This window comes from Pocillopora verrucosa, chromosome 6, assembly GCF_036669915.1.
Source record: "Pocillopora verrucosa isolate sample1 chromosome 6, ASM3666991v2, whole genome shotgun sequence".
Taxonomy (NCBI): domain Eukaryota; kingdom Metazoa; phylum Cnidaria; class Anthozoa; order Scleractinia; family Pocilloporidae; genus Pocillopora; species Pocillopora verrucosa.
In genome coordinates, this window is record NC_089317.1 from 19,571,342 (window position 1) to 19,585,315 (window position 13,974).

Sequence of the window (13,974 nt, forward strand, 5' to 3'; positions counted from 1 at the left end):
CCTGTTTGTCGGAGGGAGGATTGTTCTCCCTTCGACATTGGCCTAGTTTTCGATGAGATCCACAACTACTCGCCGCATCAGAAGCTGGAGTTCGTCGAAAACGTGGGGAAACCAGGTGAGCTTTTTGATTTCCCCGTGTCAATGGAAAATGGAAAATCTCGTAAGTTTGTCTCGGGCTGGCTGAAAAGATTTCCATGGCTAGCTTACTCCAAATATTTCGATGGAGCATTTTGTTTAGCTTGTGTTTGTTTTGGAGTTCAGTGTGGGCGAAACGCTAATAAGTTAGACAAATTATAAAAGGTATTAAAGGTATTTCGATTATTCCCTCTGTTTTACTAGCTACTGACCCTGCCTGGAAGGCCAATGTTTTGGAATTTTGTAACCATTACAGACAGGACATACCAAATTATGCAGGATTACAGGCAGAGCTTTTGTTATGGGAGAGATTGTGGAAGGGGAGGGATAACAGAGGAGATATTATTCCTGACAGTTTGGAGGCTACACTGAAGGATATTGACAAAGATGCATATGTCAACATCTATTCCATGCTGAAAGTCCTGATCACAATTCCAATTTCATCTGCATCTTGTGAGAGATCCATATCATCCCTTCGGAATCTTAAGAACTATTTGAGAAATACAATGACCCAGGACAGACTGAATGGATTGGCACTGATGCATGCCCACAGAGATATGGATTTTGACCTTGAACGTATAATAGATTTATTTGCTGAGTTACATCCTAGGAGAATGAGAATGGCAAACATTTTGTAATAATTTTTTGCACCAGCTGTTTCTAGAGTACTTGTGAGTTATGTTCTGTCTGGGTTATGGCCTTTAAGTCTCATAATCCTTAAACTGATGGAGAACAGTACAGAAGCTCAAACTGGTGCCTGTATAACTTTTTTCAACTCATTTCAAGGTTATTTTCTATTTTGTTTTACTTGTGATGATTTTCCATTGACATTGACATTGGGTTTTCATGTTAAGCTTAAATGGTTAACAAACATTTTCACTGAACTCAACCAGCTTCACAGCAATTCCCAAGGATGAAGAAAGGCTAGTATTATTTCAAATTATCATTTTACTTCAATTTGTATATCATTTTATGATTCTTATAATTTATATTTTTCTAATAATTGTTTTATTTTTTGAATTCCAGCTCCCAACACAGGCTAACCATCCATAAAGCCCTTCTCTCTCTCTCAAATTCTTTTCTGTGTTGTGCTCCTATAAATGAAATGAATAAAAGCCAGCTCAGGAAATGTTGTTTTTAGTGTTGCTAAACATTTGGATTTATTGAGCCTGGCTTTCATTCATTTCATTCATTATAGGAGCACAACACAGAAGAAATTTGAGAGAGAGAAGGGTTTTATGGATGGTAAGCCTGTGGTCCCAAGGATGAAAAAGGAAAGTAGATTTTTATTATCAATCTTTAAACTATATCATCAATTGTGCTTGTTTTTCTTTTGTTATCAAAAACACTAACACTTGGTTCGTTTTTTTTTCTCCACATCTTGATTTTCCTGACTGGGAGGTGATGTTTTCCAGTGTGAAAAGTCTTGGTGATGACTTGGCCTTCCTGAAAACACTATATACACTGGTTTGCACAGTAGCTAAAGGTGGAATATTTGTAGATCAGAGTGTTTCCTGTAGTACTTTCAAGAAAAATAAATGTTTTTTGCCTTTTTGATTACATGCTTTTTTAGTCTTTTGGGGGCAATTAAATTTTCTAAAAATGCATGAAATGGCCTTTAGAGAGCTCCAAATTTCAAATTTTCTCGGGGGGGCATGCCCCCGAACCCCCCTAGCAGGAGTGGGTCCTCGGGTAGAAACTACTCACTCAAAATCCTGGATCCACCCCTGCATAACCACCTGAAACATGCATGTAGAAGAAGGAACGCGTGCGAGCGAACGAGTACTTTTCCAAGCCGCGGTTTGTCTACCAAGGCGGAGGTAATCTCTGTTAGCCTCAAAACATCACAAAATTTATCGTTGTTTGAACTGAAAATTGATTGCAAATGCATCCAAAACAATACAAGGAACAGAAGAGACAATCCAACGAGGCAGTGACGAAGAAGGATTGCTGAATTCTAAGAAGGAAGAAGTCCTGGGAACTAGTATTATCCTAGCGAGGTAAACAGTTGCAAGCCTGGGGCCGACGATTCCTCAACATGGCGGTCGAAGAGCACGAGGAAGATGAGGAGTCGAAGAAAGATTGTCAACAAAAGCAGCCTGTTAAGCTCAGGTATAGTAATTTGAGTTGATAACACAGAAGAAGTTATCTTCAACTTAAACTTATCTTATTTTTTCTTTCTTTTTTTTTCTATTTTGCGAAAGCCTAAGTTGTTTCGCGGTGAAGCTAAGCTCGAAGGTTGCAAATAGATAGATAGACCTCCCATTCGTAGCTTTCGTAATTTTCTTCAGGAGATAAATGTACCCATACCAGAAAGTTTTTTAACTGTTGAATTAATCCGAAACACAACACTTTTTCGATACAATCTTTCCTTGCACCAGAAGGTTGGAAACACTTGAATGAATTTTATTTGACCCAAGGTTAAATACAAGTTCGATTTCCATATTTCGATTCTTTACTCGAAAGCCACAAACAGTTTAGAAGGCTTGTCAAAAAGGAGAGACGGCGCCAGAAAAGACAAGAAGCAGCTAAGAAGAGAGAACAGGTGGAACTTGAAGGTAAAATTAAACTTAGCACTGGTCATAGAGCACACTAACAAAACAAAACTGCTAACAATTAAGAAACTGCTCGTTGACCAGCACGCTAATCGCACGCTAAGAGTTGTTTGTGGTATACTTACAATTATTAAACCATGTTTTTCAGTTTGTCAGTTTTCAGTTTTTATGGCTAGACATTTTCATTTTGAAGTTGTGACCCTCTTCCTTGTTTTATACAGAAAAGTGGAGAATAGAAAATGATCCCATATTAAGGTGAGTTGCAGGTTCATTATATGGTTAGCATAGTAGCAGAAAGATTAACAGGATACAGATATAATTCAGCAACTTTCTTCACCTTCTGGTCTTGGTGTCATGCCATATTTGTTTAGAGTTTTTCATAATTATGGCAATTGACTTTTATGATGAACCCCTTGAACTGCTAAGATCTGATTGTTAATTCTCCCTTCCAGTTGCTACACCTTTCATTGTAAATTAGTTATGAGAATGTAGTGTTAGATCAAGGTAACAACTTCTACCTGATCAGTCTGAGTATTCTCATTACCAGTTTGCTAGATAATGTAATGATATTATAGGAAGAATTGCATGTTATTCACTTCTGGGAGTTAAAGGTTAAACCCTCTCAATCCCAGGTGTGAATTTCTCTTTTCAGTATCAGTACATGTTCAAGCAGAATAGTGATAAAGTGAAATGAAGATATCAATCAACTCTCAAAGTTAAATCTATAAGAAACAAATGACAAACAGTACATAAAATCAGAGTGGAGCAGGGGAGATCACCTTCTTAGTTCCTTTTTGCTGTAAGCAGATATGTTTTGTTTAAGCCCTTTTGATCCCTTAAGGGTGACTAGCATTTAATTTCTCCTAACCGTATCATCCTTGAATCAAACATAAAGGGACAAGGATAAAGGAAATGATCACCAGTTAAAGAAGCTGTTGATTGTTAAACAAATTCTCCTTGTCAGTACCTTAAGAAAGTTATGGAGAACAGTATGGAGAATGTACATACTGATGTTAATTTTAAAGTTGGTAATAAAGCACCCACAATGATTTTATATCAGGGCTAAGGTAGAGGCAAAGGAAAGAGCGGAAAAGAAGAGATTGTTGGAAGAAGAAGAGGAAAGGTGATTGGCATGAAACTTTCAAATTTGTGTTATTTGTTATTTGTGTTATTTGTTATTTGTGTTATTTGTTTGCTGACCGTAATTTATGTACATCTAATTTGTTAAAGAAAAACTCAGCATCGCTTGTGGTTGGAAAGGGAAGCTATTGCACAAGAAAGATTCAGAAAGAAAAAAGAGGATGAAGACAGAAAGTTGAGAGAAAAATTGGAACAAGAGGTGTTTACCCAGATAATGTATAATGTTTGGACAGTTGACCTTCGTCAAAGCCATCAGCATATTCACTTAATTTCAGTCTTAATAGCATTGAAATCTTGAATGCTATTGGCCATTACAGTGTTCTCTCTTATTTTTGGCATGTTAGATAAAAGAAATTTCCAAACTGGTGGAGTAATCCATTTACCTGTTGAACTTTCAAGAATTCCAAGCAATAATATTATTGTAGGCAGTAATAATAGACCTGTACTACAGGCAGTAGATTTTATTGATTACAACCTGAAAAGGAGAACACCACATTATCTCATTTTCATCTTAAAGGGAAAAGATTTTCTGTAGTTGTGGCTGATTTTTTCCATTGCTAACTTTAATTGTTTTTTTTTTTGCCAATGATGTAGGAAAGAATCAAGAGAGAGTGGGAAGAGGAACAGAAAAGGGAGAAGGACAAGGAGGAAAGGAAACAACAGGAAATCAAAGAGAAAGAGGTGATATCACTGTTGATGGATTTGGTTATTCACTGAACGTATCCCAATACAGAGTCAGGTTGTTCTTATTGGTTCCTTTTAAATGTCAAAGAAATAATTGATAATTGCAATCTCTCTGTTAACCCTTCAAACCCCAAAAGTGGTCTACGTGTAACCTCTCATGAATGCAATGTTTATACATTATCCAGCAAACTAGTGATCAGAATTAACAGATAAACGCATCAATGAGAGAGTATTTTGTAGATGTAATATCAAATTCTCTTAACATATCTATCTTAATCTGCCAAGGACATGTACACTAGCTGAATGGGATGATATCATTACACTTTTTGAACCAGATCTTGAAAAGCCCCTTTCTCTTATAAGTTATCACCCTTCCTTTTTGAATTCACTCACTCCCCACAAGAATGACACTGTAATATAGTATGTGCTTCTATTGGGCTAGAAACTGTTACAGCTTCCATCTTCACCTAGGGATTCAAGAGGGTAGATAAGAACAGAAAAGGTTGTCTGATGATCAATTTTTTGGCAAAGATAACTCTGTTTATAACTCTGATGTCAAACAACTTCTCACTCTGTATAAAACTCAGATACGTAATTAGATGAATTATTCCAACACAATATATAAAATGTATCGTAAATGTCATAAATATTCAAAATTAAGTAATAACTGATGATCCTTAACAAATGTGGAATAACATCAGCCAAGTTCATGAGCAAGCTGCTGTGGCTTAACGCGTGGGGCCTATCACATCAAAGAATATTTGTATCTTTTAAAAGATAGTAGCTTCAGATAAATTACAAGAAATGTACTTCATAGATTACGTGTACCTATTATACTGAGTGTAGCTGACTGTAGCATTTTTGAAGAATTGTGTTAGCAGGGTTGTCATTATAGGCTGGTAGGCTGTAGACAACCACAGGCTATCAGACCGTTTTGCACTGGCTACTTTGTGTGTTGTGTTCAAAGACAGAACAAAAGTATTTTTGAAATGATTCTATACCAATGTGTGGCTTAAAAAGAAATTACCCAGATGTGTTCCATTTTTTTTAAGGGTGCGTGGCCTTAGACCCTGCAAGGGGGGCATGTTACAATGCAAGCATAACTCAATTCAGCCATCTGCTTAGTTCAGGTCATATTTTTAAAGCATTTTCTAATGACAACCCTGGTATCAAAGTTGATCATTTGATGGTTGAAATTAATTTACTCTGGGAACATCATCGTGATCAGTATTTAGCCAACTTTTTTTCCTTTTATTCAAGGTTGCCTTAAGCAAGTTGCAAATTCTAAATATGCCTACAAGAACATTATTTTTTTTTATTTATTGTTATGTATGATATAGTAAAGGGATTGTATTCATCCAATTTTGCACTTATTATTGCATTTTTTTAATAATTCAATTCTTCAATGTTTATGAAATTTTGATATGCAATGACCAACAAGAAGGCTTAACAACCTTTTCAGGTCATACTACTTGTTGATGCAGTAGTTACTGACAGATACTGTGATAATATTTTCTGTTGTATTTTTATAATTATTTTAGAATAACCTCTAAGATATTTGAAAAAGGGGAACACAGTTCATGAAACTGTTAGCCACATCAGTGGCTATATTTTTTAATGGTGTGTGAATTATCAGGAGAATCTTAACCTTCTCTTAAGAAACATGTTTGGAATGGTCTTTCCAATAGGATGCCTTATTCAGGGAGTTGGACAAACCATCAACTTCTGAGGTAAATAAACATAACAGACAAGTGTAAATTTATAATTGGGTAGTTATCACAATCAGTCTTGTGTATTGTATTACATGACTATGTCACCTTACCAAATCAACCACCAAAAAAGTTGTGGTTTTAAATACAAGAGTCTCAATAAAGGCTGATTACCAGCAGCCCACTGCTGCATATAATTATTACGTCTTCCACTTACCACTGTCTGCTAAGCCTGTGAGCTTTTCTTTTGGAAGTTCAGAAGGCTGGAAATTACATTTTAAGCTGCTAGATTACAATTTTTTTTTTTGGGGGGGGGATGCCCCCACAACCCATAGAGGAAACAGACCTTATATTAACAGCGGCCTATTACACCATTGGCAGCCACTTAATATGGAAAAAGTTATTGAAATCTCAGAGATACATGTAGGTGACAGAAATAGAAAGAGTAGACACATTGACTAGATTTCCAGTTTCCAGACCTTTCTCATGAAGTGTGAGAGTTACATTGTATGACATTGTTAGACTTTGAAAATGACGAAATCCTTACAAAAATTGTGCTAAGGAAAAATGTTTGGCAGGAAATTTTTAACTATTATAGTAAAAGAACAATTTTGCAGTTCACTTTTGTTTAATTTTTTCTTATCACTAACATTTTTATCATGTGCCACCAGGTCAAGTTGCATAGGTATATAAAGGGCAAAATTTGCTCTCCTTCGGAAAACCGGAAGTCTATTGGAAAATTTGGAAATATTCTACCAGAAGTGCTAATGACTGTTCATTTTTTTTTCTATGATTTTAGAGTAATGGTCCTTGGCATAATCCTCTGGCACCACGTTCAGGTGACAGTAAATCCTACGGCACAGAACAAGTGAGTGAAGAAGTAACTGCTGAATCAATCAAAAATTACTGAAGGATTCCGATTTTTACACCTACAAATTTGTTAACAGCTAAAAAAGAATTAAATATTCTAGCGAAGAAACACAGTAGAAGCTGAAAATTTAAACAAATTTAGCTGTTGTTTAACAAAACCGCGTTCAACTGTCTTCAACGTAGCTGAGTCTTTTATCTGAACTTAAATTTTTGTGAACAGTGTCAAGAGGGCCAAAAGCTGATAGTGGAAGGACATTTGTTTAATGAAAACAACCCTCTTAGAGAATACTTAAGGCCCTCTGCTTGCGTAAAACCGCGGTTTGGGTTAGACCTCGTGTAAATAACCGGCCCTCACTGACGGAGATAAGATGACCAGTGTGATGTGAAGCGTCCGCAAAGTTACAATGCTTTTAGTTTATTTTGACTCTGTTTTTTGAAGGATACAGTGAATTCTTCATTTTATCTGAAATAACCGGCCCTTACTGACGGAGATAAGATGACCAGTGTGATGTGAAGCGTCCGCAAAGTTACAATGCTTTTAGTTTATTTTGAGTCTGTTTTTTGAAGGATACAGTGAGTTGTTCGTTTTATCTAAAATATCCGGCCCTCACTGACGGAGATAAAATGATCGATGTGATGTGAAGCGACCGCAAAGTTACAATGCTTTTTGTTTATTTTGAGTCTGTTTTTTGTAGGATACAGTGAATTGTTCATTTTATCTGAAGACGGGAGCCTGTAGATTCGGAGAAAGGTGAGAAAGGAGGGACTGGTTATTATTTATCATGGGGGAGGGGGAGAAGGGGGGATACGGAGGATTTTCATTGTGTCACGATAAGATTTGCCTGATGATCCCCCCATAAGGATCTGTAATATTCTTATGATACTCCCCACCCCCCTCCCCCTCATGCATGCAATACTTGTCTCATGCACGAAGGCTCCCTTTATTAAGTCCGGTTTTGCGGCCAATTTACCTCTACCGTCACCCGGTTATACTTCAAAACTTGTCTCTGAGCTTATTATTATGGTGGAGATGGTATTTATGAAAATGAAAGTAATTTTGAATTGAAGTTATAGCGCTCTTTGACTGAGTGTCGTTAAACCTAAACCAAAGCAATTACGACAGCCAATCAAATTTTCACAAGAGCCAATGAGAACTCTCAGGAAAAACAAACAAACTGCCAGAAACGCGGGAAAAACGCGACCAAGTCGCAGTTGGTTTTAGTTTTGAATCTGATTGGATCAGAAAGTGGCGCGAGTTCTCTGGGCCAATCACACAGCGAAGTGAAGCAAAAACAATGCAATCCCGCATACCCTCGACACTCAGTTGAAAATTGCTCACACTCTATCGTCATTCACATTTCTTGACCAATTTCTGATATCCATTTGTCCATTCAGGTGTTCCAGGCACCACCCTCGACCCAACTCCAGTGTAACTCTAATGATTCCTGGCATGTACAACGACATTCGTCTGTCTCAATCCATGCTTGACGAGGCTGACCAAGATACAAGTTTAGAGGTGCGTTCTGCTCCTGGTAAATATGCATGGCATATTCATTCGCTCCGTTCCTGCTTTCACGCTGATATGGGAAAAATGATGTGGTGTAGTCACAGATTCTGTGTAATTGATAGAAACACAAGGTCTAGGGGCACTGGCAAAAATTTACTTCAACAAATTGTAAACTGCTCAATGCAGTCTGGCCAAAGTCCCCCACAAAGTGTAAATTAACTCGGGATACCTTTCAAGGAGATGAATTAATAGAAAACTACTCTTGTCATGAACATTAAAATAATATTTGTTTAATTTCCAGTACGACGAAAGGGATACTTTTGAAAGTTTCAAGCAGTTTTACCAAGACACTTTGCCGGAGTTTAGAAAGGCTGGCACTGTTGTACAATTTAAGGTAAAAATTGCTGTGCTACTTATAGTTTGGTTGAACTCAAATCAACGTTGTAACATTGGCCAATCACAGGAAAGACCTTCAGTGTAATAAACCAATAGGTCATATGTATGTTACATCTAAATTTCGCCCCCAAACCTCGTTTACAAGGTGCGGACTGGTGGATAAGAGCAACAGCTGACGTCAAAAGCTGACTTTTATTTAAACAAAGGGGATAAATTTCTGCTGCGTCGGTGGGAGAGTTAAAAAAGGTAATTTGGTATTATCAACTGAGTTGACAACGTAAATTGGCCACTGTAAAGAGCTTTAAAACTGACGTTTCGAGCGTTAGCCCTTCGTCAGAGGAAATGCGATACGATATTTGACTGGTTGATTAGATGACGTAAGGGTCCTGAACCAATCACAAATCGTGAGAAATTATCATGAAAGGTCAACATTCACTTGGAAATCACTCTCGATTTTGTTGGCGTGATTGAAAAGACCTTCCCGTTTTCGTTACAGGTGTGTTGTAACTTCGAGCCTCACTTGAGAGGGAATGTCTACGTGCAGTTTTCTAGGTAGGCTTTCAACTTCACCACTAAATGTTTCTTTCACTCCTTTGTTCGATTGATGATGTCTTTTTTTGGTATTGTTTAGAAAGGCCTTCCTTTGCATTCATTCAACTTTTTTTGTCATTTACGAGTCAGAATTCGGTTGTGAGTTCTCTGTTTAGTTGATAACAGAGCTCATCCAAAGGAACTAAGTTTACATGGTATCTACCCAAGCACGAGGTTAAGATTGCGGGAGGTTGGCAAGGTTCTTTGTGGCATATTTATGCCAAAAAAACGTAAAATAAAAGTAAGACATCGTTATGTTTTATCACAGGCTTCGTTCAAAATTTACGATTGCTGTTTGGAAATATTTCCGTATAACCCAATACTACTCTAACACAAAGGCGTAATCCTAGAGGCAATCTTTTGTTTTCGGCATTGTTTTATTGGGTTAAAGTCAGTATCTGAGCGACTGCGCGCCTACCCCTCCCCTAACCCAAACCCAAAATTGACCCCAACTTGTTGTAATTTGACCATTGTTGGGTTAGGGGAGGTGTAGGTGCATTGACATTGACGTTGATCTGAGCAACTGCGCACCTACCCCTCCCCTAACCCCAAATTGACCCTAACTTGTTGCAATTTGACCGTTGTTGGGTTAGGGGAGGTGTAGGTGCGTTGACATTGACATTGACATTGATCCATTTTCTTTATCCGAGAACTGTATGGGTAATGAAGTATGGGGTTGTGCGGAAATGTTACCGCAGAATGTTTCTTATCCCAATTCTTCAGCTATACTCTGCGACACTTTTTTATAAAGTCAACGACGGATATGTTTAATTTGCAGTGAAGAGGAATGTGCTAAAGCCTATACAATGTTTAACGCCCGTTGGTATGCATCAAAGCAGCTCTCATGTGAATACTCTCCTGTCACCAAGTGGAAGTCAGCAATATGCGGTATTTTATGAGCAATCTACAGATTAGGCGTCACTTGTTGCGTTTTATATCCAGCGGAGGCAAGTGCGAGACATGTGCAAACGGCGAATCATGCGCATGTTTGGCGTCCTTACCCACTGCATGCGACTGCTTCTTGCGGTCTCCTCGCCATCGCCTTGTACTTGCATTCGCATGCGTGAAAAGCGTTAGAAGTGTCAGCCATCGTAAATTTTATTTAAAAGCATTTTTATTTTTCCAGTTTTACTTAGATTTTTGGAGTGCTTTCCGATTGAATTTCTTTAAATGCAAGTTAAAGCCTATTACAAACGGTTCATGCAGTATTGTAGCTTAGAAAGTAGGCGGCTCAAAGAAAGCGTTCGATATCGAAAGATTGTACGAGTACAAACTCAGAAGTGCCAGTTGTACTTTACCAAACGATCGCCGGCGTAAACTACAGCCGGTGATCACCGCTTTTTAAACATGCAAATTTCGCCGGAGAGTTTTCTAGAACAATCACAGCCTGCAGTCAGGTAAACAAATGCAATCCTGGATTGATTCTAAAAGTCAGTTGTAAATTGCTCAGCCATTCAATCTGTATATTTTATTGATATTCATTTTGTACTTTTTGTAGGACTTTTTGGGCGCAACCGATGTCCAAGAGGCAAAAACTGCAACTTCCTACATGTGTACCGCAACCCAGGAGATGAGTTCGATTACAGAGAGGACTTGTCACCAACCCGCACCCCATTCAACGGTGGCCGGGCTTCCGAGAGATCCGAGAGAAGCTGGTGGCGAGATCACTGGAGAAGACGCAGAGATCTAAATCGAGACAGATCGCGGGATAGAGACTGGGAACAAGACAGGCACAGAAAGCGATATGATAGGGACCAGAGCCGAGAGAGAGATGATGAACGCGGCCGGCATCGGAGAAGAAGTAGGGAGAGAGAGCGCAGTAAACAAACAGAAAAAGAAGAGAACAGAGAACTAAGAACAAAAAGGAGAAACTACAGTGATGACGACGAAAGCGAAGGGGAAACAGAAAACAATGAAAGGTTTGTACTACTTCTCTCCCTTTATACCCCAACATCAGTACGTTTATTCTTCATATTGTTCCCTTTACGTTTCCTTAGATACTGACAAGGTGAATTTGTGCTTGAATCCTTTACGAGGTAAACTTTCCTTTCATTTTAGACTGTCTCCTAATGTTGGTGAAAGTAATACAGAAATTGGCAGCAGGGACGGTGAGCAGCAACACGAACTAACAGAGAAGCCAGCAGACCGAAAGCGGAAGCATCATTCATCGGACAAGCACAGCCATCGGCGAAAATCCAAGAAGAAACACAAACACAAAAGCGAACGGAAGAAAAAGAAAAAACGACGCTACAAGAGTGAGAGCGAAACTAGCCGTACAGAAAGCGACAACGATCAGGATGAACATTAGTTTTTCGTTTAAATTATGTACCAGAAACTCGTTCTTCAACGAAGTAATAGAATTTATGTTCTCGTTGTCGGGCACTCGGTGATCAGTTGCCGGGAAGGTTTGGTTACCAATTCTCAGTGGTCCTAATGAGGTGAACGATTGAAATAGTTTCCCATTTCATTTTACAACCGACGATGACCAAAAGTAGAAGCCTTATTTCTACTGAATTACGCTAATCAAAAAGGAAACTGATAGTTTGCTGTTTTTCATAGCTGTTGTAATACTCTGATTAATTTGTGGCGGTGCGCAGTTTGTGGCCACGCCTAGTTTTCAGAAATGTGTGGTTTTTGCTTGTGAGAGAAATTAGAGCGTACGAAGTGGTTCGCAGTGGATGCCGCATCCGGTACCAAGTTGGGCGTAATTTGATCCTGTTTGTGAACAAAAAAGTTATCTTTTACGCAAATGCAAGCATAAAACTGTACCTGTTCTCTGGACTATTCTTGTACTGTTATTTCACTTGGAAAGTTTATTTAACGCCTCTATATGCGTTAAATTCCAAGGAGGGGCCACATTTAAAGCAGCGTCCATTATTCAGCGGTTAACACGGAACAACGGTGCCAGAATTTTTGTAGTGTCTAATTTCGGGTCTTGGCTCTTGGCTCTTGGTTTCTTCAGACTGTCCTGGATTTCGGATGGTGCTTCATCGTGGGTGACACCAAAGGGTACTGCCAATTCTGGGAAGGTAGATAAGTTTGGGCAGCATCTTGTTATGCCTTAGATATGGGTGGGCGATAAGCTTCGGTTCCCATCCTGGGTTTCAGTAGCTTTTTTGTCTAGTAACACCTAATAAATAGGAAAATCTATTGAATCGTTCACGTATTGTCGCAATATGCTCGACAAGAATACGTCTCGATAACGTTCAATGAAAATGTTGGACCACACTTAATTGACCTCTATTTCTTCACTGTTAAGCTCAGTGATGTCAAACAGGGAATTTTATTAACAAAATGTTTGGAATCAGGGCTATAGTCAAATCGTTCAAACATAACTAAATTTTGTTTTGTTTTTTTGTTTCACTGATTTGCTTGGTGCTTGGACACAATTCCCTATTGACATACTACTAGGAGGGGGGGGGGGGGAGGGGGGAAGGGGGTGAAAAAAAACATTTATATATCCCTTGAATTCCTGAACCCTCCTTAGAAATTATGATCATGATACTTGTCATGATGTTCTCATAACAAGCAGAATGTTGGTAAATTTTTGCATTGATGTTCATTCAAATAAATGGAAACATGTTTTGATTACTCTACAGTCCTATTGCATTATTGTAACTATCTGTAGCTTATTTCACACTGTTTTTTGGTTCAATTTTCCTATGTCCTCCCCCCCCCTTCTTTATAAGATACAGAGCTCCAAACTATACATTCTTATCCGCCCCCAAAAAGTGTTTGTGAAGTTTTAACCCTTTAACCCTTTGAAGTTACCAGCTGCCAATTTCTCCTTACAATATCACTTCTGAATCAAGCATTAAGGTCAAGAGAATCAAGGAAATGATCTTCAACCTATTAAGCTCTTGATTTTTAAACAAATTCTCCTTGTCAGTGCTTCAGGAAATGTATAGAGCATAGAGAATATGCATACTGATGTTAGGGTGTAAAGGGTTAAAGGCCCAGACATCTTTTAGTCTACGTTAACATTATCATTATTGTTATCATTTTCATTACCGATTATGTCATCATATAAACTTCTCTATTTTTGGCAACATTTTTTCAACAAATCAGGGGTACCATTTATCTGCAAGTATATCTGGAAATTGTGCTGTTAATTTGCATAAATTAAAATTTTGTCTGGAGTGTATACCAAACTAATGAGAACTTTATAAAAATACACAAAAACACAACTTTCTAAGACTCTAATGGTAATTTATTTGGATTACTTTTCAAAAACTTTTCCAAGATTTGAGTCACAAGCTAAGGGTGTGGCTTATCTGTGAGTGCAACTTATGTGCTGGTGTTTGTGGTATTATCATTGACATCATCTTATGTAAGTGAATTAACAAGGGACAACACATATCTAGCCTTGGCTTGAATGAAGTACACC

The 13,974-nt window shown here is 38.1% G+C and overlaps 1 protein-coding gene across 1 annotated transcript; it reads left to right on the forward strand.

Annotated features, from left to right (window-relative positions):
- The first annotated feature begins 2,138 nt into the window (after positions 1 to 2,138).
- LOC131793853 (U2 small nuclear ribonucleoprotein auxiliary factor 35 kDa subunit-related protein 2) lies at positions 2,139 to 12,976 on the forward strand. The gene is made up of 15 exons (XM_059111353.2): positions 2,139 to 2,247; positions 2,602 to 2,693; positions 2,912 to 2,945; positions 3,751 to 3,813; positions 3,921 to 4,029; positions 4,425 to 4,511; positions 6,203 to 6,244; positions 7,023 to 7,091; positions 7,789 to 7,844; positions 8,489 to 8,609; positions 8,902 to 8,994; positions 9,493 to 9,548; positions 10,366 to 10,475; positions 11,086 to 11,506; positions 11,646 to 12,976. The coding sequence occupies exons 1-15, from the start codon at positions 2,174 to 2,176 to the stop codon at positions 11,893 to 11,895; spliced, it is 1,677 nt and encodes a 558-aa protein (XP_058967336.2). The 5' UTR covers positions 2,139 to 2,173; the 3' UTR covers positions 11,896 to 12,976.
- The last annotated feature ends 998 nt before the right edge of the window (positions 12,977 to 13,974 follow it).